The sequence below is a fragment of the Carlito syrichta genome, unplaced genomic scaffold, assembly GCF_000164805.1.
Source record: "Carlito syrichta isolate Samal-C Ts95f unplaced genomic scaffold, Tarsius_syrichta-2.0.1 Scaffold71383, whole genome shotgun sequence".
Classification (NCBI taxonomy): domain Eukaryota; kingdom Metazoa; phylum Chordata; class Mammalia; order Primates; family Tarsiidae; genus Carlito; species Carlito syrichta.
In genome coordinates, this window is record NW_007015479.1 from 203,404 (window position 1) to 230,841 (window position 27,438).

Consider the following 27,438-nt stretch of genomic DNA (forward strand, 5'->3'; position numbering starts at 1 on the left):
ATCTTTTTGCCTCAGCCTTCCAAATAGCTGGAACCACAGGCACGCACCACCAAACCTGGCACATTTTTGGTTTTTTGTAGAGACGAGGTCTTGCCAAGTTGCCCAGGCTGGTCTGGAACCCTGGACTCAGGCAATCCTCTCACCTCTACCTCCTAAAGTGCTAGGCTTACAGGCGTGAGCCAGCGTGCCCGGCCCCCATGTTTTCTTTCTTTGTTTTTTTTTTGAGTTGGAGCCTCACTCGGTCGCCCAGACTGGAGTGCAGCGGCCGCTGCCGGCCACCGCAGCCTCGCCTGCTGGGCTCCGGCGATCCTTCCGCCTCAGCCTTCCGAGGAGCCGGAACTACAGGCGCGCGCTACCACGCCCGGCTGATTTTTTGATTTATGGTAGAGATGTGGTCTCGCTGCCCAGGCGGGTCTCGAGCCCCATGTTTTCTTAATGCCTTCTCTTCCTCTTGTGTTTTATGGTCTGCCTTGAGTCAGAATTCCGTGTCATTTTGACTGCTTTTCTCTCACCTGCTCCCGTGTCCAGTCAGGGACCAAGTCTAGCCGCTTCTCCCCTCAGCAATGTCTCTTGAAACGATTCTCCCCTCTTCCTTCCCATGACTACTGTTTGAGTGCAGGCCCCCACTATCACTCATCCTAATTATTTAAATCAAACGATAGCAGGCAGGAAAACAAATACAGATGGAATAAATCAGTGGAACTTAATACAGGGATTGGTGACATAGGTGTTAAAACAGCTGTGAAGCCTAAAGGGCTGAAATGACCCAGATATGAGCCACTACCACCCATTGGGCTAGAAAGGCAATGAGAAGAAGGGCTGTGATAAGGGTGTAGGAGTTGGAGCTAGAATCCCAGAGACTGCTACCTGGAGGAAGCTGAAGCCGCCACTAACTGCCGAATTCCCACTTGGGGAAGAGTGAGGGGTGCAAGACCTTGGCTTCACCCCTTCTGCTGCCTCCTGCTTTTCCATCTGCTTTTCCCATTTCAAACCTATCAGGAAACACATTGGAAAAGGAGCCTGAGGAAAGTAGTTCTCTACAACATTCCACAGAGAAGGTGAGGACAGGGAATGGATTCAAGGGCAATCAGGCAGATTACTTGTACTTTCCCCGCCTTGCCGCCCTCATCTAACTGATTCTTTTTGTTGTTGTTTTTGCTGCTAAAGTAGTGGTATATCTCAGAAGTCAGATCCAGTTAAATCTTTTCTGGTGTGGCATCGGATCATCACAGATATAACTCATGCTTTAGTGCATCCAGCGTTTATTCTCAGTTGCAGGTCTGTTGTTTTACTGGTGTTGTCAGACACCTTTATTTCAGTGCCCTTATTGCATAATAGTTTCTGCTTCTCAGGACACTCAGCATCACGTGCCACTGCACCTCCAGCCTACTATACCCATCTTCCCTTCCCCCTCCATTCCCTCACCTCCCACATAGTTGCATCCCTCATAGTCATCATGGGCACTTGGCTCCTGGGTCTTCTCTCCCTTCTTAGGCATAGCATCCTTTCATACTGTCCACATGGATGACCCATCTAAGATCTTAGACTCATGGCTTCTTGACCTCTTAAGTTTCTATCTTGACCTTGAGTCCAGCCACCCACTCCCTTATCCTGAATCTTATTACCAAGAACCGGTGGACTTCTGAAATGCAGCTTTCTGTCTTCTAGCCATCTCACTATCTTATTCCTAGACAGCACCTCTTTTTCTGCCTCATGATGATAGTGGTACTCAGCTGAGGCCCCAAGTCAAAATCACTTTTTGCAACTTTAAACATTTAAATGGCTTATGTAAACTGGAGACTCTGATTCTGTAAGTCTGAAGTAGGACTCAGGCACCACTGGATTTGGTTTAAGCTCTCCAGGTGATCCTGATATATAAAGGTTGAGAACATCTGTTCGAGATTCTGTCATTTTCTCCTCAATTACCAGCTTTTTCCCATCCACACTGTGTTTTTTGTCCTTCACTTTTCAGCTAGTCACTTGCCAGTGCCCACAACTTCCTTTCCCCTTATTCTGTTGCTCTCTTGCAGGAAAATCCAAATCCTTATCAGGCTGATAATGGCTCCATGTTTATACTGGGCTCCTGCAAGATTTTGTATTTACTAGAGAAAATACCCAAATGTGGACTTTCCACTGGTTTACCACTTCAGCGGCATGGTCTCTCATCTCAGTGGGACACTGCTAGGAATCTCTCTCACGAACTTGGCCAGGTCTTCCTTCTGTTTTCCATCACACTTGTTTCAGAATTATACTAGCTCAAGTCCCTTCCCCTGCCACCTTCTTTCTTGCTTTCAGATAGCATCCTTTCCTTGTTTCTAGATAAAATAGGAGCCCTTGTGCTTGTCCTCTCTTACCATCTCTCATCCTGCCCCCAAGGTCCACTCTCATTCACAGTCTATGCCTCCTTCCCTTGGAGCAGGCAGCTTTGTAGTTCACTATCCATACTTTACTTCTCATTCCCACTGTCACCTCCCGTCCTCCTCAGAGACTTGGCTCTAGAAACTCTACCTGCTCACTCTGATGTCTTCAGTCTCTTTCTCACTGTTTACACTCCTCCACCAATAAAAACATGCTGTGCCTCTCCCAATCCAAAACACTAACAAATTCGTAGAGCACATACATTAAAACAATGATAGAAACCTTTTTCTCAACCTATGCCTTCCTTATCTCTCCTTTTCTTCATAGCTGTGCCTTCCAGATTTAAAAAAAAAGTCTGTCTTCACTGTCTTTATTTCATCACCATCCATTCACTTGACTGCCTTATGGCTTTTGAGCCTCGTATTCTAGTGAAATCACTCTGGCCAATGTGACCACATTTCCTCTCTTTCCTAGGTCCAGTGAACCCTTTTCCCTGGTTTTTGTTTTGAAATTTTCCCAAGTTGAAGAAAATGGAAAGAATAGTTCAGTGTATACCTTATATACTCTTCAACTAAATTTACCAATTGTGGGCACTTTATGATATTTCCTTTATTCCTGTGTCTACAATATGTATTTCATTTTGCTGAACTATGTGAAAATAAGCTGAAAGCTTTATGATTCTTGCCTCAAAACCTGAATGTGCACTCCTAAGACTAAGTCTGATTTTCTACATAACCACATTATGATTTATAAGACAATTACTGTCAATGTTGTATCATCTAATGTGTTTATATTTAAATTTCTCCAGTTATTCCCCTGACAAAATCTTAGGTATTTTTTTTTCTAATCTAGAATTCAGTCAAAGATTATAAATTATGTTTGGTTATTTGGTCTTTAGTCTCTTTAAATCTATAATCAATTTCTTTCTCTCTTTCTCTCTCTCTCTCTCTCTCTCTCTCTCTGTCTCTCTGTGTGTTTCTCTCTCTCGGTATTGGCTTTATTTTAAGAATTTGGACCAATTGTATTATAGAATGTCCTCCATTCTAGATTTTTAAAAATTGTTTCTCATGTTTAGATTCAGATTAAACTCATTTGACCAGAGTTTTACATAAGTGATATATATTTTTTACAGCATACATCAAGGAACACATAATGACACATCCTACTAATTTAAAGTTACATTTCCCCCTTTATAATTAATAAGTAACCTGTAGGGTGTCCTTTGAAACCTTGTGAATATCCTGATACTAAATAATCCTTCATCTAGTGGTTTCAGCATCAACTGAAGATCCTTGCCTGAATCATTTATTACATTAATGATTTTCTAATTGTGTCAAAGTTATTAGCAGGCATTCTTCAGGAAAGAAAAACTTTCCTTGTTATTATTATAGACCCATAGATTTTTTTAAATTCAAAATGCTATACCACACTACTGTCACTACTGTGTTTGAAGCTCAATTGTATCAAATTAGGCCAGCCCCTTTTAGCTGACTGTGTGTCTTTTTCAATACATGACCCCACTTTATTGCTTTTTGACACATCAAAATGGTCCAGGCTCACTCTATATTTTGTCTGTTTTCTCAGACGTGGAATCAGTCGTTTTGCTAAGAAGTTCTGCTTCCTTTTAGGAGGGATTCATATTTAGAAACCAAGATCTGGTGAGCATATTGCTTCCAAGGTGCCATTGTGTCTAGGACCTTCCAGTGGCTAAACTTGGAAATAAATTTTTTATCATAGGTTATAAACACTGAAAAGTCAAATTTAAATTTGATACCTTAGAGTTCTTCCTTGTCTTCCCCATTCCATATTTGTATCTCCCCTACAATGAAAAATTTCCAAAACTTGAGTATATTTATTCATGTTGTCTGTTATACAGTACACATGAGACAGTTTGAGAATTGCAATACTACCACTATTAACAACATACTCACTAAGTGAAGTTTACTAAGCCTGGCTGTACAGTTAGGGTACTGTGTTCTAAAGTTATTGGAAGGAATTGTTTTCTCTGTCAAGTTATGTTATCAATTTACTTATTCACCTAGGTTTACTTGATTCTGTTAGTATTTGATTCAATTTTAAACATATATATAACATTTGTATGACTCAAAAGTAAAAGCTTTACAAAAAGGTATACACAACAGGGTCTTACTCCCATCCTATTCTTTGTACTGTTTTCCCCATCCCTATGCCCCTGTAGATAACTGTTTTAATGGGCTTCTGTTTTAGTTCTTCCGGTGTTGCTTTTTGCAAAATTAAGCATGACACACACACACACACACACACACACACACACACACACACACACTTATTTCCCCTATCTTAGAAAGAGGAGAATTTATCTCTACCTCTTCAAGGAAGGAATATCAAATAATTTGGAGGCATATTTTAAAACCACCACAGTTTGTTTGCCCTCTGGTCATAAATTATTTACATTTTTCTCACATGCAAAATACTCCCTCCCAAGAAGGCCCCTAATGGTCTCATTCCATTACAGTATAAGTTCAAGGCCCAAATCGCTTTATCTAAATTAGGTTCAAGTGTGGGTGAAGTTCCTCTGTTGTAATTCTTCAAGCACGGTTCCTTGAGCAGAGTTCCTCTTGACCTGAAGACCCATAACACCCAACATGCAATGGTAGGGCAAGAATAGGAAACTCCGGCAATACTCCTAGCCACAAACAGGGAATCAGGAGCACATGGGTCCATCATAATTCTGAAATCCAGCAGGTTAGGACTCAAGCCTGGAAATGATTCTCCATAGTTCCTGGCTTTGCCCTTGGGACCCCTTGAATCTGACTTTGAGTTATCCTTCTTTTTGAATAAAGGTAGCATGTTTCTGGCTGAATGGTCTTTTCAGCCTGCTTGTGGAAATTTAGGAGTTCAGAGGCCTCTTGTCTCATATTGTCTCTGTCCCTCAATCCAAGACAGCAGTATTTTTTACTTTTTTGAGTCAGGGTCTCACTCTGTCACCGAGGCTGGACTACAGTGGCACAATCATGGCTCACTACAGCTTCGAACTCCTAGGCTCAGCCTCCCAAGTTGCCGGGACTACAAGCATGCACTACTATATCTGGTTAAGTTTTTTTTTTTTCTTTCTCTTTTTGGTAAAGATGAGGTTTTGCCATGTTTTCCAGGCTGGTTTGGAATTCCTGGGCTCAAGCAATTCTCCCTCCTCAGCTTCCCAAAGTACTAGAATTATAAGCATGAGCCACCATGCCTGGCCAGTAGTATTTATTGAATATAATTCTCAAAAGTCTTTGTGGGTCTTCTGTGAATATTATTCAGTTTCACTTTTCACTTTCATTGTCTCCCTTTTAAATAGTAGTGTTTCAGAGTGCTTTTCTTGATCCTCTCTGCTTTTCACTTTGCACACTACCCGTAGATGATGCCATTGACAACTCATATACTGATGATCCCAAATCCTCATTTCTGAAGCCAGATGTACTCCTGAGCTTCAAATTCATATACAATATTTGTAAATCAAACATTGTTACATGGATGTTTCAGAAAACCCAAGGGCGATTCTTGATATGTCTCACTGTTTTAATTACCACACATATTGTTCAAGCCCATGCCCTTGTTTCCATCACCACTGCTATTGCTTTAGGGTAGACTCTTGCTGTCTCTTGCCTGCATTGTTGAAAGCCTTCTCCCACTTGAATTCTCTGTCTTCAGTTTTACCCTCAACCAATCCATTCTCCACACTGAAGCCAAATAAGCCTTTTCAAAACAAACCTAGCTATCTTACTCCTCGGCTTCCAAGTCCTTTAATGATTCCCCAGGGCTTTCCAGATGAAATTCAGGCCCCTTTGCTCATGTAACCACACGGCCCTTCATGGTCTGTCTGCATTTTCATTCTCAGTTCTGGCCACTTCTTTCCTTTCACCCAGAAGATCTCATGCTATTTCAAAACCCCTTGCCTGTAACAATGGTGTTCCGGCTACCTGGCGTGTCCTCCCTTCTCTCCTGTCTTCCGAACTAGTTAATCCTTACATACTTGAGGATCACTCAGCTTAAGTAGCATCTGTTCTCCCTCCCCACTCCTCTGTGACTTGTGCTTACCTCTCTTAGAGCTCTTACTGTCTTTTCTCTTGCCTGTTTCCCCCATGAGACCTTGAGCTCCTTCAGGGCTCAGTAAGGGAATCACCTAGCATAAAGTTTGCCACAAAAGTATTTTATGAAAAAACTAACTAATGGATTCTTTAATGTTTAGGTTCTTCAAGTCCATTTTTTGTGTCATCTATTCATGGTACACTAATTGAAAACACATCTTCAGCTGGGACTTTGACACAGATTCCTTTTTTTCCTAAATATGAAGTGGAACTTGATTCTCATAGAAAAATCATCCCTTACCCTGGAAAGGAACACATCGAGCGTGTTTTGGAAGAATATTCACATCAAGTCAAAGACCTGCAGAGGAGACTAAGTGAAGTGAGTTGCTTTCTCCTCTTCTAACCCCCGATGCGATGTTAGGGGCAACAGTGAGGCACTCTGTCTTGTAATAAAGCCTAAGCTTACTAGAAGAAAACAGATTAGCCCTGGCTTTATTGGTTAAACATGTTAATTTGACCTGTGCCTTCTATTTCAGTATTAAAATTAGGCTAATAAAAATCCTATATATCAATTTTCTTTTTGTTAGTGATTGTTCAAAACATCTTGGTTTCATGATGTAATTTTAATGAAACTTGACTAGCTCAAAACTGTAATTAATGACATCTGCAGTTATAATTAATAATTGATGTACTTGCTGAGATGTTAAACACTGAGCAAAACAAAAAAAATGAATGTAGGTCTCCTGTCCAGCTTTCATGATACCTGTTTTCTCTTTATAAAGCAGTGATGGGGCATAGGTTTTTAAATGTGTGAGTATATATGCATGATAGCTAGGTGTACCTAGAAGCTATTTGCTAAAAATGGCAAGTAGACGTTGTGTAGAATCAAGTTGGCAGTACAATTGCGTATTGGGTCCCAGGAGTCACAGCCTAAAAGTCGAACACCTTACCCTCATATAGAAAGTTCTTTATAATCTAACCTCGCCCTGGTACATTGTAGCTCTGTATGCTACCTGTTCTCCATATGTGCCTTTTGTTCCAGCAGCATTGAGCTACTTGCTCTTCCCTGGACATACCATGCTATTCCAGACCCTTGGGTCTTTGCCCAGGCCATTTCCTCTTCTCTACCTTGTCTGCTGTGCACACTCTTACTATCCCTCCAGACCCAGCTCGCTTTCCTTCTCAGAAGGCTTTCCTCTAGATGGCATTTTACCATGCTCTCCCTTGTACGGTGACTGCCATGTGTGCACGTGTCTACTGTAATAGTGAGTACCTCTTATTGTGCTCAGTAATACCTTGTAATACCTCATCAGATTGTGTGAGCACTTTTTAAAAAAACCCCACAATTTTATTAAGTGCTAAAAATTACATAGTATGTATTTATTATATATAGGGATGCGGAGATGAATAAGAAAGGGCTTACAAAGAGTTGATAGTCTTGGAGGGGAACTGGTTATAGAAACAAACAGTGGCAATACCTTATGATTAATACACTGATGAAGATATATATAGACAAAGGAAGCACAGAGATACCAATGAGAAAGACAGTGTTTCATTTATTTTCTCTCTCTTTCCCTTGGCAGAGTATGTGACACTTTATTGGCCTCCAATACGTATGTGTTAAAACAGCTAATAAATAACAAGGCTACTTGGATCCTTGTAATATTTACCATGTACTTCCTAAGAAACAGACATTGTACTGGGGACTGGATATAAGACATTGTCCTTTCCATATGCATATTTACAGTCTTGTGGCTAAGATATTTAAAATAGAAAATAGGCTGGGAGCCTTGGCTCATGCCTGTAATGCCAGTGCTTTTGGAAACTGAGGCAGGAGGATTGCTTGAGGCCAGGAGTTCAAGACCAGCCTTGGCAACATAGTAAGACTTCATCTTTAAAAAAATTAAAACAAATTAGCTGAGCATGGTGGTGCATGCCTGTAGTCTCAGCTACTTGGGAGGTTGGGGCAGGAGGATTGCTTGAGCTCAGGAGTTTGAAGCTATTGTAAGCTATAATTGTACCACTAGACTCCAACCTGGGTGAAAGAGCAAGACTCTGTCTCTCAAGTAAAATAAAATAACATAAAATAAAATAGTGAGAGCTGTACTACAGTAGGGGAAAGCAGTGCCGCTAACTGCAATAGTTGCTTTAAATTCCTTATCTTAATGACTTTTTAATGACATTTGACACAGATGACTCTTCTTTTCCTCTTGAAGTATTCTTTTCCCCTAGATCTCATTGACACATACTCTAGATTTTCCTTGAACTCATTCTTTTTCAGTCTCTTGTTCCAGCAAAACCTTCCGTATACAGTCATGATGATTCCAATGGCTTATGTTGACAATTACATGCCAAAGAATGTCCAACTTAAGTTCATAGTACAGACCTCTTATTTGAGCTCCACACCAGTTTCTGTTCCTAGGTGCCCACTTGACATTTATACCCAGATGTTCCACAGGCTCCACATAAACTCAACATTTCCAGCCACATATGTCATCTTTCCCCCAAACCTGCTTTATTTTCGTGTTTGCTACAACAATATGTGGTACTGCCTTTATGCAATCATACTAGGCAGAAGCCTAATTCATTCTTGATTCCTCTGTCTCTGTCCTGACACCTACTTTATCACCAAGTTTATCATATATATTTATCAAATCTGTTTCCATCCCCACTGTTACCATCCTGAATTCAGGTTATCACAGCCGATCACCTGGACTAGAAGGGGAGAAGTTAGAGGGACTCCTTGAGATCGATGACACATATACTGTCAACCACACAGTCAGCTAGTATCCTATACATTTCCTTTCTTGTACAGGTTTTTGTTTTTCCTGGAGTTCCTAATTGCCTCTCTTATTCTTTATACTATTAACCTTTATCTTATCCTCATTAGGAAAAAAAAAGAGCCATCACATAGCTTTTCAATATCCTCCTTTGACCCAGGACTCTCCAAGTATTTTCTGATCGTTTGCCAGTGTAGATGAGTTTCTTCTTAGACTCTTGGATAATTATTTTCTTGAGATTCCTACCCCTGCTTGCCTGGTTAGATCCACAGTTTCCAGGATTCACTGTTTTCTATCTTCCTTCTTGATATACTTCTTCATTTAGTCAAAACATCTTTAGTAACTTTTCAAGAAATAGTGTACGTGAGATGCATCCCATGAATCTTTGCATGTCTGAAGATGACTTTTTTTTTCCTGTTTTCATTTTTGTCTATTTTGAAGATAGTCATTTACCCCTTGCTAACTTTATTTTTCATTTTAAAGATGTGGGGTACAATTCAGGATTAGTTACATAAGTGTTTATCATAGAGGTGAAGTTTGGGCCTCCCAGTGATCCTCACTTCTCCTAGTTTGGGATCAGGTACCCCTACTGATGTTATGTGCCTGCCCACCCCTGGCAGTGTCCCACTACTGCCAATCTTTTTCTTGTAGTCTTATGATAAATGTTCAGGATTCACTTATGAGTGAGAACACGTGGTACTCAGTTCTTGATGACTTTATTTTACACTCATACTTGATTGATAATTGGCTGGGTAAAGTTGAAAGTCATTTTCTCACAATTCTTTGAAGATATGGTACCCTTGCATTCAGTATTGCTGCTGAGAAGTGGATAGCTATCTTGTTTTTGTTCCTTTATAGACAGTGTTTTCACTTCATTAAATTTCATCTTTGGGGTCTTCTCTTTATCTCTGAAATTCCTTTGTAATGTGCTTTGGTGTGGATTTTTGTTTTTTCATTTATTGTGGTAGGGACACAGTAGAACCTTTGGGTCTGTAGATTTGTGCCTTTCAGCTTTGAGAAATTCAAGTGTTTCTTTCAGGTGTTCGACAGTTTCTTTTCTTCTGTTTTCTTGGTTCCCTCATTTTGAAGTTTATCTTCCAGGTTAAGCATTTAAATCTCTTGCAAAATTTTAATTTGTCTACTTCTTCTGCTCTTGAAGGGCATTTCTTGACTTGCAACATGTCACTTGACTTGAACTTTCTAGTTTGCACCCATACTTCTAATTTCCGAGGCCTCTTCTCTTTGATCACTTCTTGGACATAGCATCCTGTTCTTGCTTCATGGCTGAAATGGCTCTTGAATTTCTCTGCAAATACAAGTTTTTAGAAGTATTCTTCCATACCTTGCACTATCTGTCTTTGTTTCCTCTGAATCTTTTTTTCTTCTGAATATTTGCTTGTTTATTTAATCTTGGTCTTTAAAAAAAATTTAGAATCTTCTAGTGTTCACTGGTTTTTGTTTTTCTGTTCACACTCAAGGTTTGTGCAATTTAAAAAAAGCTGATGGCAAACTCTCCTTTCATGGGTTGAGCTTAATGGTTTTGCTTTGAGGTAATTAGGTAGGGTGTCAACTGTTAGGTTGGGAGGTCTCTCAGTGCCTGATCTTAGAAATCTTTGTGACTCTCTCTGTAATAGAATACCTTGGTTTTGGGGTGGTAGTGTCTGCTGCCAAGTGTCTTAAATGGGTGGGACGTAGGGGTTGACTTTTCTGTATATAGAATTTCAACCAATTCCATTTTTAGGAACAAAACTTATTTCTATCTCCATGTTGAGCTGGAAGTCAGATTTATTTTAGAAGCAGTGCTTTGGTTGAATAGTAGAGAATGGATTAAATAGGGCCAAGCTTGAGACAGAGAGACTGCATTAGTAATCTAGAGAGAAATGATCAATTGGGCTCTGAACTACAGTGATGACAGAATGTTGTACATGTAAAAATACACTGAAAATAGATAGTCTTTTGGAAACTATTAGCTATAAAGAAGTGTGTTCATCTAATGAAGGTTAATTTGCATGGCTTTTTCTTTTTCAGAGCAATGAATTACATGAGAAACAGAAGTTTTACTTAAGGCAGTCAGTCATTGATTTGCAAACAAAACTGCAAGAGATGCAGATGGAGAGAGATGCCATGGCTGACATCAGGTTAAGATTTGTTATTTGAAATTATTTTAAAGTTTGACTGTGTTAAAACTACTTTTGTGAATATGAGGTTTATCAGTATTATTTCTTTTATTTATTTCATAGACGAAGGGAGAGTCAGTCCCAGGAGGATTTAAGAAATCAGCTTCAAAATACAGTCCATGAACTTGAAACTGCCAAATGCCTTAAGGAAGACTTGCTGAAAGACAGCAACACACAGATAGAGCAGCTGCGAAAAATGATGCTTGGTAATGAGGGAGTAATTCAAGAAATCCGATCAGTTCTGGTTGACTTTGAAGAAGCCTCAGGCAAGAAAATATACGAACAGGACAGCATGTCAACTCTGCACTTCCGCAGCTTGGGCTCAGCTATTAGTAAAATCCTAAGAGAATTAGACACAGAGATTTCTTATCTTAAAGGGAGGATATTTCCAGTAAGTGGTGAGAACACTACTTCAGTTTTATATTCAAATGCATTAACAAAATAGTATTAGGCATATAATTTTTAAGATTCCTAAAAGTAAGTGAAGTTCTCATTTTTCTTCCCTGAAGTAGCAGATGTTACCTCCACAGTGATCTCCCATGATAGGAACTAGCTTAATTTATTATCTGATTTTGGTATTATTTCTATTTGTATTTTCCTAAAGCATTCCTTTCATTTAAAATCTCTAAATTTTTCAAGTTTTAAACTTACCTAAATTAATGTCTTTAAAAAAAAAAACAAAACAGGTAGAAGAGCAACTTGAAGTCTTGAAATCTGAATCACAGAACAAAATAGAACTACTTCTTCAACAGCATCAAGATAGGTAGGTTCTGACTGAGGTATAGAAAAACATAGTGAAACCAAGCCACATTTTGATAATCTTTCATCCACTATTCCAAAATCTACAAGCTCTGCATCACAGACTTTTTTTCATACGTTTGTGGCAAACTCATGTTAACATATTTTGTTGTTGTCCTGACACTTGTTGAAGCTTTATTCAAGACTATTGCAATAGGAGTATTGCTTGTAGGGGAGAGAGATTAAGCTCAACTCTCAATATAGCAAGGAAGAATGGGATTTATAGCCAAGAAGCAGGGCGAGGGGGTGGATGGATGGATAGAAAATCACTGGGAGGAGACATCAAGAGTAGGGGATTCTTGCTAAAGGCAGGCAGGCCAGGAACTTAAATATCAAGGACGGGGAGGAGGAGCTTGATCAGATAGGGCTGATCAACTATCAAGGATGGGAGGACTAAACTGATTTGGTTGTCTCCTTGCTAAGACTGAGTTACCTAGACAGTCCAAAGCTAGAGGCCTAGTTGAAAAGATGCTTCAGGGGAGCCTGACTAAAGTTTTTTCAAGGAAAGAGTCCTTGTCATTCATTTGTTGGTAAAACCTGACCTGAGCTAATGTAAAGCTTTTTATAATCTTCATGCTTTATTGTGAATATTTACAAACTTATTGTTGCATTAATAGCAAAATTTTTAAAAATTCTGAATTCTGAAACCTAGCTGGTTCCCAAAGGATTTGGAAAAAGCATTCTGGATCTCTAGTAGACACTTGTTGCAAAAAGAGTAGCATTTACAATGCAAAGGAAAATACTAAACTTGAGAGCGTTGAAGATCATTAATTTTTGGAATAATTCATAGACAGGCAAAATCTTCTGTATCAAATAACAATTGCCATATTCTTTTTAGGATTGAGCAGTTGATAAGTGAACATGAAGTTGAAGTCACAGGACTAACTGAGAAAGCTAGCAGTGCTCGAAGCCAAGCCAAAAGTATCCAAAGTCAACTGGAAATCATTCAGTATGTGTGTCCTGGTAGTTTGAAACCGATAGTCATTTATCTTAATTTTAGAGATATTATTTTAATTATTGTTTTGTTCTATAGTCTTTTAGAAATTGCTTAGTAAAAGTCTATGAGAAAGTCAAACTTTTCTTGTCTGTTTTTTTTTTGAGTCAGGGTCGTACTTTGTCTCCCAGACTATAGTGCAGTGGTGTGATCATACCTTACCGCAGCCTCAACGTTTGAGGCTCAGGCATTCTTTCTGCCTCAGCCTACTGCGTAGCTGGAGTGCGTGCCACCCTGCCCAGCTACTTTTTTATTTTTATTTTTTGTAGAAACAAAACGAGGTTTCACTGTGTTGCCTAAACTCAAGTTGCCTTGAAATACTGGGTTCAAGCATTTCTCCTGCCTCGGCCTCCCAAAGTGTAGAGATTGCAGGCATGAGCCACTGTATCTGGTCCAGAAAGTAAAACTTTTGTAACTTTCAAATGAACAGAAAAGATTACTTAACTTATAGCTAATGTTATCTGACCACATGCGAAATATTACTGCAAGTATTTGAGCCTCCTGGGATTGACTGTTTTAAATATTATTGTTCATTTTTCGACAAGTAGGATAAAACACATACTAGATCTATGTATGCATACAACTATATGAATATATATAGATAAAGTGTATGTATATGCTTAAAAGTAATTTTATAATTTGAACTGATGTGTTAAAACTTTTATATGGACATTTGCAATCATTTACAAAAGTAGATAATATCATGAACTTCTGTATAGCTGTTCCCCAGCTTCAACAGTTAGCAACGTTTTTGAGCTGAAGCTTTTAAGAATCAATTTTGACAAATGAAAGAGAATTGGCCTAATAATGCCATATAAAATAACTGGCGGTAGTGTCAAAAAGCTAGACTACCCTTAGGTATCACACTTATTCTTAGTTTGTGATTTACTTTTATCCCCCTGCTAAACGCTTAGAGAACAAGCAAGGAACCAGAACTCGATGTACATGCGTCAGCTCAGTGATCTGGAGTCTACTGTTTCCCAGCTACGTTCTGAGTTAAGGGAAGCCAAGAGGACATATGAAGACAAGGTGGGTTTAGATGGTGCCACTCTGCAGAGCCTATTATCCACAGAATCAATGATATATTTTTAGTATTTTACTGGAAATGAGGAATCAAAGAATAATTTCAAATTAAAAGCAATTTATAAACTAAAGTAGAAGGCTACATTATCTGTATGTCAAATGTTAGATAAACAATTTTTATTTAAAGTGCATGCTCAATTAATTTATTCTTAAAAAACATTTTTGCATAGTTCAAGTACATTTCTGAAGCATACATTCAGAAATAAGATCATCTTAATTATTTTTGCAGAGCTTAGTTTTTAGTGACTACTTCAGTACCAGCTAGTCTCCCCCAGACTCAATATTTTTGGGACCTACCTCACTTTAGCTCCTAATTGTTAGTCATCGTGAGGCTAGAAAAATAAATTAATTTTAAGATTAATTAAATAACAATAAAAATGAGCTGGTTGCAGTGCCTCATGCCTGTCATCCCAGTATTTTGGAAGGCAGAGGAGAGAGAATTGCCTGAGCCCATGGGTTCAAGACCAGCTTGTGCAACTTGGCAAGATTTTGTCTCTACAAAAAATAAAAAAAATTAGCCAGGCATGGTGGTATGCGCCTGTGATTCCAGCTACTTGAAAGGCTGAGGCAGAAGACTCTCCTGAGCCCAGCAGGTCGAGACTGAGGTGGCTGTGAGCATGCCACTGCACTCCCGCCTGGGCAACAAAATGACTCCTACTCCCCCAAAATTAAAATTAAAATTAATTAGAATGATGTTATCACTCATCATGCAATTCCTCTTAAAATCAGATATTAATTAATATTCGATTTTTAAAATTCTTTCACTTTCCATAGCTAAAGAGAAGCTATTCTTATCATTATCATTCATTTATCCAGAGCTTAGGTTTTTGCTCATTTCAACCATTTGTAAAACACTAAAGACCCTGAAAGATAAGTGGAGAGCTGCCATTGGGAGGAGCTGGTGTTCACTCCCTGTGAGAAGGATGACCATGCATGACTGTCTACCTGGGGTGGTCTCAGTTTACACCTGCTAGCCCAGTGTCTTATTTCATGAGTGCTACCTTTCATCTTGCATGTGTCCCCATTTGGAAGATAAACTCTATATTTAGTCACCCTACCTGTAAGAGACCCTTAGTTAGTCATGCAGGGGCAATTTTTGTACAGTTCTGATGATCACTTATAGTAAGTTTGTCATACTTAGCTATTTGGAGCGGTAGGTTAGAAGAAATAGATTATAAGGAAACCTTCAGTCTCCCTTCACAAAATGAAACTATTTCTATAGGGTAACAGTAAAGGAAAAAGCCTTCATATGGAAAGAATTAAATGTTGCAACACTAATCCTTCCAGACATTGGCCCTTCTTTGGGCAACTATTCATTTTAACTTCCACTGTCACTCCAGTGCTGGCCACAGGAGGGGGCTGCTTTTCCTTGGTTCAAGCACGGAGATAAGCCCTCAACTTTTATTCCCTGTGGCACAGCTAAGGATGGGAAATTTAGACAGGACTTTAAAGTTGAAACTGTGTAAGCTCAGCTATAGATGAGGGGTCCTTTACAGCAATGTCTTCCAATCGTTTTTGATAGTTACTCACAGTAAGAAGCATAGTTCCCCTTATGCACCAATACACATATGAAGCAATACTCACAGAAGTAAGTTTCATAAAACAGTATTTATCCCTATTGCATGTGATACTGGCTATCTTCTGTTCTCTTCAGATGCTGATTTGAAACTCACTAAACTGGTTTCATGATTTACTGGTGTGTTGCAATTTGAATAACCTTGCCTTCTTTGTAAACCTCCTTACATGGCTCTTAGCCTAAACCCTTGTGGCAAGGTCGTTTCAACCACTGTCAGCTCTAAGCAGCCTTAAGGGATCTTCGACTACTTCAAGGCTAGAGCCAAGACACAAAAGACCAGAGGAGATCGTTTGTTCTTTTCTTTCTCTCTGAGGCTTGCTTTTCGTGTTCTGATTTCCTTTCTCAGGACATACTTTTCCCCTGATGATTGGTAGCAGGAATGTCTACCCCAGTCTGGACAGACCAAGCCTACACGAAAGTTCATGCCCTCACCTTGCAGACAGCAGCGGGATGGTCATAATTGCAATACATCATGGGATGGGAGGATGCTTTATTACTTGGGACTAGTGGAGGCAGGCATGTTGGCAGAAGGGCTGATATCGACAGTGAGACAGGATATAAGAGAGCTGTTGTCTTATGGTCTAGTACAATAACTGATACTTGTAAATAATTACTCAGATCATTTTTAAAAGATTAAAGTTCATTATTTATTGACAAATTAAGCCTTTTGAAAGCCACAAAGTGCTAAATGAAGCTCAACTCGCTCCGTCTTCTTACGTTGCTCAACATTGCTGTAGATTTCCATTGCATTGCTATTTGGAAAATGACCCTCCATCGTCCTCGCTGGTTGTTTGCTAGTGTGCATTTGGTCCATATATGACATCATGTTGATCAGCCTTAAATGTTGACACAGTAGGAAATTTTAAATACTGCAATACCCAAGATAGTCTGAGTTTTTGTAAACATGTATGTCTTTGGCATTGTAAAAGTATAGGAGCCAGAGGAATGACTGCAAACTTGTTATGAATGTTTTGAGGTTATATAGATACAAACATGATATTAGAACCTTTGTTTCATTTTTCTCTAATGTAAACAGTGGACCACTAAGAACTTTAACAATCTTAAATAATAAACTGTTAATGGACATAAGGAGGAATGTCAGTTTAATTAATTTTAGTCTAGATCACTGAGATGTATAATATAGCATGGTGAACCTAAGTAGAGTTGGCAGCTGGTGGTGGGTAACTAGGCTCTCTCACCAGTCACTCCATCTAGTTTGTCAGAGAACACTGAGAGATGACCATCCTGTGGTGTTCGCATAGAGTTGAGCCCACTCTGGCCGGAAGTGGCATTAATATGTGGTGTATCCAAGCAGGGAGACCAAGCAGGTCAGCAGAACAGGTTTAATTTGGGGGGGGGGGGGGTCACAAAAAATAATATGAAATGTTCTGTTATAGAGAATGAATATAGATCTAAAATACAGATTTTCTGCTTAATTTCTTTCATTTTCATATACCTTGACTTTATGTTTCTAAAACCTGATAAAACCTTAAAATCTATTTATTTTCTGTTGCTTCACTGTGCATTTTAATACATACTGTTCAAATAACAACAAGGAAAAAATCTAAGAAAATAATGCATAAAAGTTTTGATTAAAAGTGAGATTTGTTGAAAAGAAATATATAAGGGTGTGTAGATATTACACATTGACATGTTATGAGGGGTAGTGTTAGTATTTTCTCCTGAGGGCATATCCCTCAATTTTAAAAAGTGTTTATTGTTTTTAAAAATTGGTGACACAGTGGTTCTGAATAAAACTTTTCCAACTGGAATGCATAAATTAAGAGAAAACTCATTTGGGAGGATTATGCTTCTCTCCAGATTAAGAAAGTGTTTCATATTGATGAAAATAGAAATTGGGTTTTAAAGAGCATTTTAGAGGTAGCTTTGGTAGCTTGCAGAAGTATTTGTGTTTCACCATAATGCTGTTTTCTGTCCTTCTCTTCCCCTTAGGAGTGCCTCCAGGATCCCCCTTTACCAACTTGGACCAGTAGATGCTGTCACTATTGGCTCTGCGGATTTGGCTTTACTTTTAACTTTTGCTTTTTGACAACAAAATATCTCAATTCTGAGTTTATATTTTCTACTTGAAAAGCAGTTGGGGCTGAATTTCACGCTAAAACTGGCAGGAGCTGTCCGCTGGGCAGGAAGCTTCTGTGCCTCCTCATTGCATGGTTCTGCCAGTGCACCTCCATGCTGCCCTGCAGCATGCCTTGTCACCCGGCTCTGTGTCTTTTTGAGCACAAAAAAAACCCCCCAAAACACCACCACCAAAAAAGTCAAAGAACCTACCAAGCTCCACGTGCCTTGCTGTGATTGGTAACGTCTCTAAAATCAATGTGAGCCTGGGATTGTTATTTGCTCAGCGATCCAAACCCCAGAGTGGATTCATAGATGGTGAAAGGGAAAACCAGTGCCGTTCTCCGCAGAGACAAGAGAAAGAAAAACCTTTGCTAATCTCAGATGTCAATAATTATTCTGGACATTTTTAAAGGTTTTTTTTTTTTTTTTTACTTTTTTTTTTTTTACAGCTGTTTATGTCAGCTCAGCTGCTACTTCAATGGTTTTCCCTTTCACTCTCCATTTATCCTTTTGATTGATTCATAGAAATGTTTTTAATCTAAAAAGTGGAAGGTAAAAGCAGAGCTGGAGCAGCTGAGTCAATACTGACAGCTGTAAGGCAATTGTCCCTGCAGGGCCTGGAGAGACTCCCCGTGCTTCCCAAGCAGACAGGAGTCCAAGATGCCACTCTCTTCTTTTTTCTTTATGTTTAAAAAAAAAATTTTTGGTCTCATAGACTTTACTATCAAGTTTGATATCATGAAATGATCATCCAGGATTTTTTACAAAGTGAAAACATATACAATAGCAAATCTTAATGTAAGCTTTTAAAGCACACATATAAATACTTTCTTTGCTCGAGGCAACAAACGGTTTATGCCAGGATAGGAGTAGAAAATGTTTGTCTTAATCATATGATGACCGCAAATTAAAAGTGTTCTTGTTAAATTGATAGCTCAAAAGACAGAAAATATATTATTTCAGCTTCACTAATACTGTTCTTCTTGTGTAAAGAAGTATTAGAAACAGAATGGAAAGGAACACGAGATCACCTAGAATACTCTTTTCAAATTAGAGATGAAAAAATTGGAACTCAGAGAGGTGTGAGGTGGAACCTGGTCTCATAGAAGGAATATATAACATTTATGCAGCCGTGAAAATGTCATTTGACCCTTCGCCAGACCAGTCAGCCTCTCTGATCACGTGACAGAGCCCAGTCCCAAACCTGAGGCGTCTGGCTCTTCCCCGATCACACTTGTCACCCATTCCTGGACAAGCAGATGTGAAAGCTGTGTGACGGTGAACGTTTGCCATCCTTCCCCTAAGTATAATGCAAGTGGAGAGATTGTATCAACTGATACTGCTCATTTATTTTTCTTAGAAAGTTACTTGTACCACAAAGTTGAATTTTTATGGGACTTTTTCTCTATGGATGCCGCCAAAGAAGCACAGAGTCAAAGGATTTCTTTATAGGATTATTAGAGTCTAAGAACACACTTCAGTAGTAACCTAATATGTGTACCTAATTCTTGAGAAATACTTTTTATATATAACATGCAGAGTCAGTTTAGAAATATGGCCAATGTAAATATTAAAATCTATATACTGATCTCTACAAGCTGTTATTGATACTAGACCCTAGATAAATGTGAAACTGATAAGACTATATTAGCCTAGTCCAGGTAAAAATAAACTAGAAAATTATCAAGAAAATGCTAGTCTGAGTCATATGTTCTCTAATTAAGAAGATTTGCTTACAGTACATCATTCAAACCAAGATTTTTTCTTGACATAGTAGATTTGGCAGCCTGCTGAATAGATGCCTTGGAAGGAAGAAGGAATATATAACATTTATGCAACCGTGAAAATGTCATATTACTGGAAAGTGGAGGATAAAATAGTATTATAGAAATCCCAGCTAAAGATGAAGTATCACATGTTCAGTGAATAGTATCTCATTATTTTAACCTCTCATTATCTAAGTTATGATATTGTTTGGCACAGCCACAATCTGAATCTGGAGATCCTAACCTCTTGATTTACACTGTCCCTAAAGAACACTGTTAACAGTGACGCTATAGGATATTGTAGCAGGGACGCTGTTAACAGTGATGGGCTTGATGGCATGTGTCACAGAAATGCATCTTCAGACAGATTAAGCAGCTTCTCTTCTGAGAGAGAAAAATACACTTACAACAATCCTTTTATTATTATGATGATGATTATTTTTTGAATTGGAGTCCCAGTCTGTCACGCAGTCTGGAGTGCAGTGGCACGCTCACAGCCACCAAAGCCTTGACCTGCTGGGCTCAGGCATTCCTTCTGCCTCAGCTTTCCAAGTAGCTGGAACTACAGGTGCATGCCACCACACCCGGCTAATTTTTTAATTTATTTATTGTAAAGATGAGGTCTTACCAAGTTGCCCAGGCTGGTCTCAAATTCCTGGATGCAGGCAATCCTCCTGCCTCAGCATCCCAAAGTACTGAGATTACAGGCTTGAGCCACCACACCCAGCCATAACAATCCTTTTAAAGTGGTACTCTTATTCTCATTTTATAATGGAAGAAATTGAGAGTGGGAATGGTTAAATAAATTGTTCTGCTATATATATTGTTCAGTCTCTTTATATATGAATTTACCTATCCTTTCAAAAAATGACAGTAGCTAATAACAATTGTTATTCCCATTTATTCCTTTATAGCCAATGCCATTTATTTTGACACTTTTATATTCTGAAACAAAAGAGCTCTTCTAACTGTAGTGGAGTTCCTTTGAGTAGGCTCTGCTAGCTTGCTATTTGTGCCACATCAAGCATCCTTAAATACCTAGTTGAAGAAGATACATTTTGAATATTATGAAAGTAAGAAAGAGAAGTATTACCGACTATGTACAAATCCAACAGTACTGAATATTTAATTTTGGTTAATTCAACATATACCCTAAGGTTAGAAAGGTTTATAAAACACATCACAATGCATTTTTATTTTTGCCCCCAAAGTAATGCCACTTGTTTTCCAAGACTGAATTTATATCATATACCCAATGGTATAATCAGACAGTTCGATATGTGCTTTCCTTTCAGATAGAAGAGCTGGAGAAGCAGCTAGTCCTCGCCAACTCGGAGCTAACCGAAGCCCGGACAGAGCGTGATCAGTTCAGTCAGGAATCTGGAAATTTGGATGATCAGCTTCAAAAGCTGCTGGTAAGATTCTGCTCTAAAATATGAATGAGATTAACTCTGGGAAGTCTTTCACCAAAATATTTCAGAAAATGTGTTTCCTTTATAAAATTACAAATTTATGAAATATTTGTGCATATACACAATAGAATATTGTAGACACTATTCAAGTTTTGCACATGAAATATAATTTTTTTTCTTAAGCAGAGTTGTTTATGGTATTATCCAAAGGATCTTTAGCCACAGTCTTTCAAATATCGTATTCTACTAAAATTGAAGTAGTAGTACATGTTTACTATAAAGCCAAATCAGATTCAAAGCACATACAAATTGTGTGTATAGAAATTTTGCATGGAAGTTTAGGTGAAATTTTTTAAAAAGAAAATAGGATTGTGAGAATAGTGATGCAGCTCTGTCCTCTGATAGAGAAGCTCCAGTGAGAAATGTAGTGAAGGAAACATTTGTGTGGTATTAGTGGTGCAGGAGAATCATTTCTCTGCCTGTCCAGCCCTAGCTAGGGTATGGTGCTCTTTGCTGGTAAAACTGTTCTTTGCAGGCTGACTAGGGCTTGATGAGCTGGTAAAGGGAGAACTGGCAGCTGTGTAGAGTCACACTTGATCTTGGCATGATTCTTCACTGCTCCACCTAACTGCTTGCCTGCTTTCCCAACATTCTCAAGTCTCATTTGGAAACCTTGGAGAGTAAGCATCTGAAGGCTCCTCAAGCCCAGCCTCCTGCTCATTCCTGCCACCCCAGCCCTCGTTGAAGCCCTCATGACCCCCCACCTGTATATGCAGACTCCTTGCTAGAGTTCCTGACTCCACATTCTCCCCTTCTAAAGCCTTCCAGGGAAGTATCATCATATTTCTCTCTCTAAAATGTAGTTCTGATGTGTGACTCTTTGACTCAAAGATTACTTTCCTCGTAAAGTTAGACTCCCTCCCTTTCAAGACTGCTCACCGTCACCCCCGGTTTGCCTTTCCAGTGCTTTCTCTCTGCATGCCCCAAGCAATGGCACAAGCCCCTTTCCCGTCCCTTCTTCCTCACCTCTGCATTTCAGGGTCCAACTCAAATGCCTCCCTGAAACATTTCAATCCCCTAAGTGAGATTCTCTCTGCTATTTCTTTTCTCTGTCCCTTTAATGAAAAACTACTTCCCAGGCATTAGTGTCTATAAAGTTTGCCTTGGGTGATAAGTCATTTGAAGGCCAGTGGATCTTTATTTTTCCTACTCCGACATCGTTTTTGCTCGTAGTAAGCACTGTGTATTTGTTTTACATGACTGAGGAGGGAGGTAATTTTATTCACAGCCCAGATGCTACTTCAATACCAGTACCAGCCACTGTCCTGCCATTTTTGAAGCTGCATACTGAATTACTGTCATGATTCCTTTAAGCTTTTGAGTATGTCTTTATTATAGGAGCACACTTGATGTGAAGCGTAAGGTCTCTGTTAGAAAATTCATTACTTAAAAACAGGGTGGTTGTTAAAATCTGACTGTATTTTCCTTTCTATTATATATTATTTGAGGCCTAGTTTCTTGAGATTGGCTTGTGATGCTAAAAATTTTAAGTAAGCGAGATATTAGCTTGCTTTTCTAGGAAACAATTGCTCTTAAGTCATTAGGAAGGAATCAGATTCCAAAATCAAAGGTTTGCCAACTCAGATTAAAAACTCCAATGATGATATAAAGCAAGTGAGACGTTTGCCTGAATTGTTTATTAGTAGGGAGGAAAAAAAACCTTTCTTGCTTCTTTGAGGCGGATCTGCACAAGAGAGAGAAGGAACTGAGCTTGGAGAAGGAGCAGAACAAACGTCTGTGGGACCGAGACACGGGCAACAGCATCACCATCGACCACCTACGCCGGGAGCTGGACGACCGCAACATGGAGGTGCAGCGCCTGGAAGCCCTGCTTAAGGCCATGAAGAGCGAGTGCCAGGGCCAGATGGAGCGGCAGGTCAGGGCCCCAGGGCCAGGCTGTCGCCAGGGGCCTCCTGGGGAGATGCATCTCATGTCTATTTGATGCATATGGGCGTGACATAGAGCGGTGGCTTCTGTGAACCATGTATAAAAACATGGTAGAGTTTTGACTGCTCATTAAACTAAATGTGTTGTTTTATCTTGTTTGTACATTGTTGAAAAACTGGGCTCTCATCCAATTAATTGCCTTTTCATTTTTACATAAAAATTTGTAACTTAAGAATTGCTTGCTTCTGCTGCAGAAAAGCATCAAACTATTGGGAAATCAGAGGAGCAGCAGGGTTGAAGATTTCTTTTTCTTTCTTTCTTTTTTTTATGAGTTGGAGTCTCACTCTATCAACCAGACTTGAGTGCAGTGGCCGCTCCCGGCCACTGCAGCGTCGACCCGCTGGGCTCCGGCGATCCTTCCGCCTCAGCCTTCCAAGTAGCTGAACTACAGGCGCGTGCTATCACACCTGGCTGATTTTTTTTGATTTACTGTAGAGATGAGGTCTCGCCAGGTTGCCCAGGCGGGTCTCGAACCCGCTGGCTCAGGCAATCCACTCCTCACCTCAGCCTCCCAAAGCTCTGGGATTATAGGCTGAGCCACCGAGCCTGTCCGGGGTTGAAGGTTTCTAACAACTGTTTTTGTTTTTCTACCCCCCCAAATATTTTTTCCTCCTCTCCCAACACTGATTGAGACTGATAGTCCACTCTGTCCCACGTACCATTAGCAGCGTGCGGATGGCTTACCGAAAGCAGCATACCTTCCATGCTGGGAAGATGTGTTTCCAATGTCAGTTACTGCCGCAGGGACATAGGAAACACCCTACGAGAGGGTAACCTCCTGAGAGCAAAGCAAGGGAGGAGGCTTGACTATAGACCCAGGAGACGCCATTAACCAGGGCAAGAAGAAAGATGAAAAGAGCAGCTGGAAGTTAGAATCTTCATCTTTCCAGGCGATGACAGAGGGTGTGAATATGTGTTACATCAAAGCCATTATGCATTTTTTGTCCTCAGAGCTAGAATTAAGGGGAAGGTGTGAGAGAAAGAAAAGATAAGTGTAGTTATCAATCGCACCATCCTTTCCCCCTATTGCCAGGGTTATCTTAATCTAAACATCCTCAGGGAAAACTTCCCAAGCTCACATCCTAGAAAAGCACGATGGAGGAGCATTCTTACTTAACTAATGTCTCTCCACCTTGATCTAATTAGCACGCGTCAGTCTCCGGCACATGTTGTAAGAGCTGGAGTTCTGACAACCCAGTGCTTTGAGTTAATTGAACTAGACATTATCCAATTCATGATTTCATGCTTTTGATTTAACTTGTATCTCTTGACTATACTGACTCTCCCAAATCGATGAAACTCTTTTCTTTAACAATCAGATGGCAGCAATTCAGGGGAAGAATGAAAGTCTAGAGAAAGTGTCCTCTTTGACTGCTCAACTTGAATCTACCAAAGAGATGCTCCGCAAAGTAGTAGAAGAGTTGACAGCCAAGAAAATGACCCTGGAGAGCTCAGAGAGGACGGTGTTGGACCTGACATCCTCTCTGCAGGAGAAAGAGCGAGCCATTGAGGCCACTAATGCCGAGATCACAAAGCTCCGTGCCCGGGTGGACTTGAAGTTGCAGGAGTTGCAGCACTTGAAAACTGAAGGGGATCACCTGAGAAACATGCAGGCGGAGTGTGAGGCCTTCAAGCTGCAGATGGTGGAGAAGGACAAGGTGATTGAGATTCTGCGACAGCAAATCGAAAATATGACGCAGCTGGTGGGTCAGCATGGGCGAACGGCTGGTGCCATGCAAGTCGAAAAGGCCCAGCTGGAGAAAGAGATCAATGACAGGAGGCTGGAGCTACAGGAATTTAAGGTCCGTAGAGGTTTTCAGAGGCTTCTGAAATATCTTTTTTTTCTCGTGTGCAGTTCTAACCCAAATTACTGAAAGGGGGTTCTTGGCATCTGTGGGCACTCTGAAATTGTTTGAAAGTATTTGTGTCTGTGTGCCAATGTGTGTTTTTGTTAGAAAGGATACATTTATCAAATTCCAGAAGGAGTGGATGGCCCCAAAATGGTTCAAAATCATGAGTACAAAAGAAGAAAAAAATCAGAAAGTCCATCTTCTTCGTGATCCCACAGGTGCTCAGTAAATATTTATCAAAATTTAAAATGATTAAGTGGAGTTATTGAAAACTTTGATTTCCTAGGCTTTTTATCACCCTTATCTCCGACTTGGTGAGTAGTAGGAGACATATCACATATACTTTAGATGCCTCAGTTTTCTCATTCTAAAAGTAGGGCCAGTAAATGAGCCGGTCATGATGGAACACCCCTGTAGTCTCAGCTACTTGGGAGGCTGAAGCAGAAAGATCTCCTGAGCCCAGGAGGTTGAGGTTGCAGTGTGCTGTGATCATGCTACTGCACTCCAGCCTGGGTGACAGAGTGAGATTCCAACTCATAAAATAAAGAAATAAACAAATAAAATAAAATAAATTAGGGCCAGTCATAGATAATTAACCATCTTATGGGAATAAGCAAGTTCATTGCATAAAAAATTATAATTTTCTATTGCTTAAGTTTTTACTTGAGTATATATTTTTAAATGGCCAAGCTTACCATGAAAGAGACACAGAAAGGATTCTCAATGACCAACCCAACAATGAAAATTTTAGGACAGGTTTGTATGAGAGAAGGAAGAATGATTGTCCCACCTTCCCTGAGGAGATAGATTGCTAGTGTTGTTAAGGGTACAAATGGGAGAATCTTATTCTTTTTTTTTTTTGAGTTTGGGGTCTCACTTTGTTGTCCAGACTGAAGTGCAGTTGCATGATCATGGGTCACACCAGCCTTGATCTCCTGGGCTCAGGCAATCCTTCTGCCTCAGCCTCCCAAGTAGCTGGGACTATAGGCATACACCACCACACCTGGCCTTTTTTTCTTTTTTTTGTAGAGACGAGGTCTCACTATGTTGCCCAGGCTGATCTTGAACTCCCAGGCTGAGGCAGTTCTTCTGCCTCGGCCTTCAAAATTGCTGGGATTACAAGTGGGATCCACATCGTGCCAGCTGTGAATCTTATTCTTATACTCTAAAAATTAAATCAGTTTAACCCTCACAAAAACCTGATCAGGGAGGCACTATTATGATCTTGTTTTGCAAATGAGGAACTGCGACACAGGGAGATTAAATAACTTGCTGAAGAGTAGTACTGTCTTGGGGTTTGATCCCAGACAGTGTGAGTATTACTGTGCAGTGGTTCTCACCAAGAACGAGAATCACTTGGAGGGCTTGTGAAAAACGGACTGCTGGGCCCACCCCCGGAGTTTCTGATTTAGTAATTCTAGGATGGTGTTTCTGAAAAGTTCCCAGATGGTGCTGATACTGCTGGTCCAGAAAGCATATGTCAAGATCTGAGTTAGTACTGCAGGGGAGTGTGGACTACCATGACTAGAGTGGCCAGTGAAGTCTCAGGGAGGCGTGGGAACCTGAAAAGGGCAAAAACTAGGTGCAGAGGAGGAAGGCAGGCCTTACAGGCAAGGAGAAGAAGCTCCATCTGCAGTGTGGCCTCAAGATGGTGCTGGAGCCGTCAAAGGCTTAGGGGTGGAGAGGAGGGGTGACATGAGAAAGGCAGTGTTGGAAGTGGATTAATCTGATGTCAGTATGCAAAAGTGGATCAGAGAGTAAAGCTCATGTCCAGTTCCTACATATGGAGCTGGGGCAGCCTCAGGGAACGAGTCCTAGGTGAGAAGATGCCACACAGGCACAAAGGAGGTGAGTTATAAACTCGAGCTTTAGTGCCACCTCCACTTCCCTCCACAAGCCAATGAGGGGAAAAGGGGGAATCATAGCCCTAAGGTATGCTTTCTCTCTGGGTTTCTGTTACCTCTTTAGGCTGGGTATTGCACCCACTGACACCAGAGAAGCAGGGTGACCTTTCCCCATAGCTGTGGGTCCTCGAAGCTGGACCCTGCTAAGATTAAGGAAGCACTAAGTGTCCATCAGCTGGTCCTGAGAGGTGGAGCAGGGGCAGCACATACCCAGGACATGTTGGGTTCCCTTGGGGAAGCCCTTTCTACCTTTACCCCAGGAACCGGCTGGCTTTAGTGTGGCAGTTGCCGGGAGTGGCCAGGCAGGGGTCAGCAGCCCAGTTTAGGGTCTTTACTGCATAGGACATCACAGGGTAGTCAGACAAGCTGGAGCTCCTCACCAGACCTTTTGGACAGCTAACAGCTTGTCATAGATTACATTTCAAGTATAGCATTGGTTTCTACATTTAAACTGCATTATATAGTCCAGTTGCATTGGCCAATGTAATACTTGAGGCCATTAGGCCTTCATTTGGTTGGGGAGATAATCTGATCACCAAAGAAAGCAATTTTTTTTTTTTTTTTGAGTTGAAGTCTCACTCTGTCGCCCAGCTGGAGTGCAA

At 40.2% G+C, this 27,438-nt stretch overlaps 1 protein-coding gene across 1 annotated transcript in view; it reads left to right on the forward strand.

The window, feature by feature from the left end:
* The window catches only part of CCDC158 (coiled-coil domain containing 158), an 81,492-nt gene that overhangs the window by 4,770 nt on the left and 49,284 nt on the right, over nucleotides 1-27,438 (forward strand). Inside the window, exons 3-11 of the mRNA XM_008052556.2 lie at nucleotides 6,569-6,786; nucleotides 11,216-11,325; nucleotides 11,428-11,755; nucleotides 12,051-12,127; nucleotides 13,001-13,111; nucleotides 14,071-14,185; nucleotides 20,959-21,078; nucleotides 22,814-23,011; nucleotides 24,402-24,884. Of these exons, the coding sequence (XP_008050747.1) occupies nucleotides 6,569-6,786; nucleotides 11,216-11,325; nucleotides 11,428-11,755; nucleotides 12,051-12,127; nucleotides 13,001-13,111; nucleotides 14,071-14,185; nucleotides 20,959-21,078; nucleotides 22,814-23,011; nucleotides 24,402-24,884 (1,760 nt within the window). The remainder of the gene's footprint in view (nucleotides 1-6,568; nucleotides 6,787-11,215; nucleotides 11,326-11,427; nucleotides 11,756-12,050; nucleotides 12,128-13,000; nucleotides 13,112-14,070; nucleotides 14,186-20,958; nucleotides 21,079-22,813; nucleotides 23,012-24,401; nucleotides 24,885-27,438) is intronic.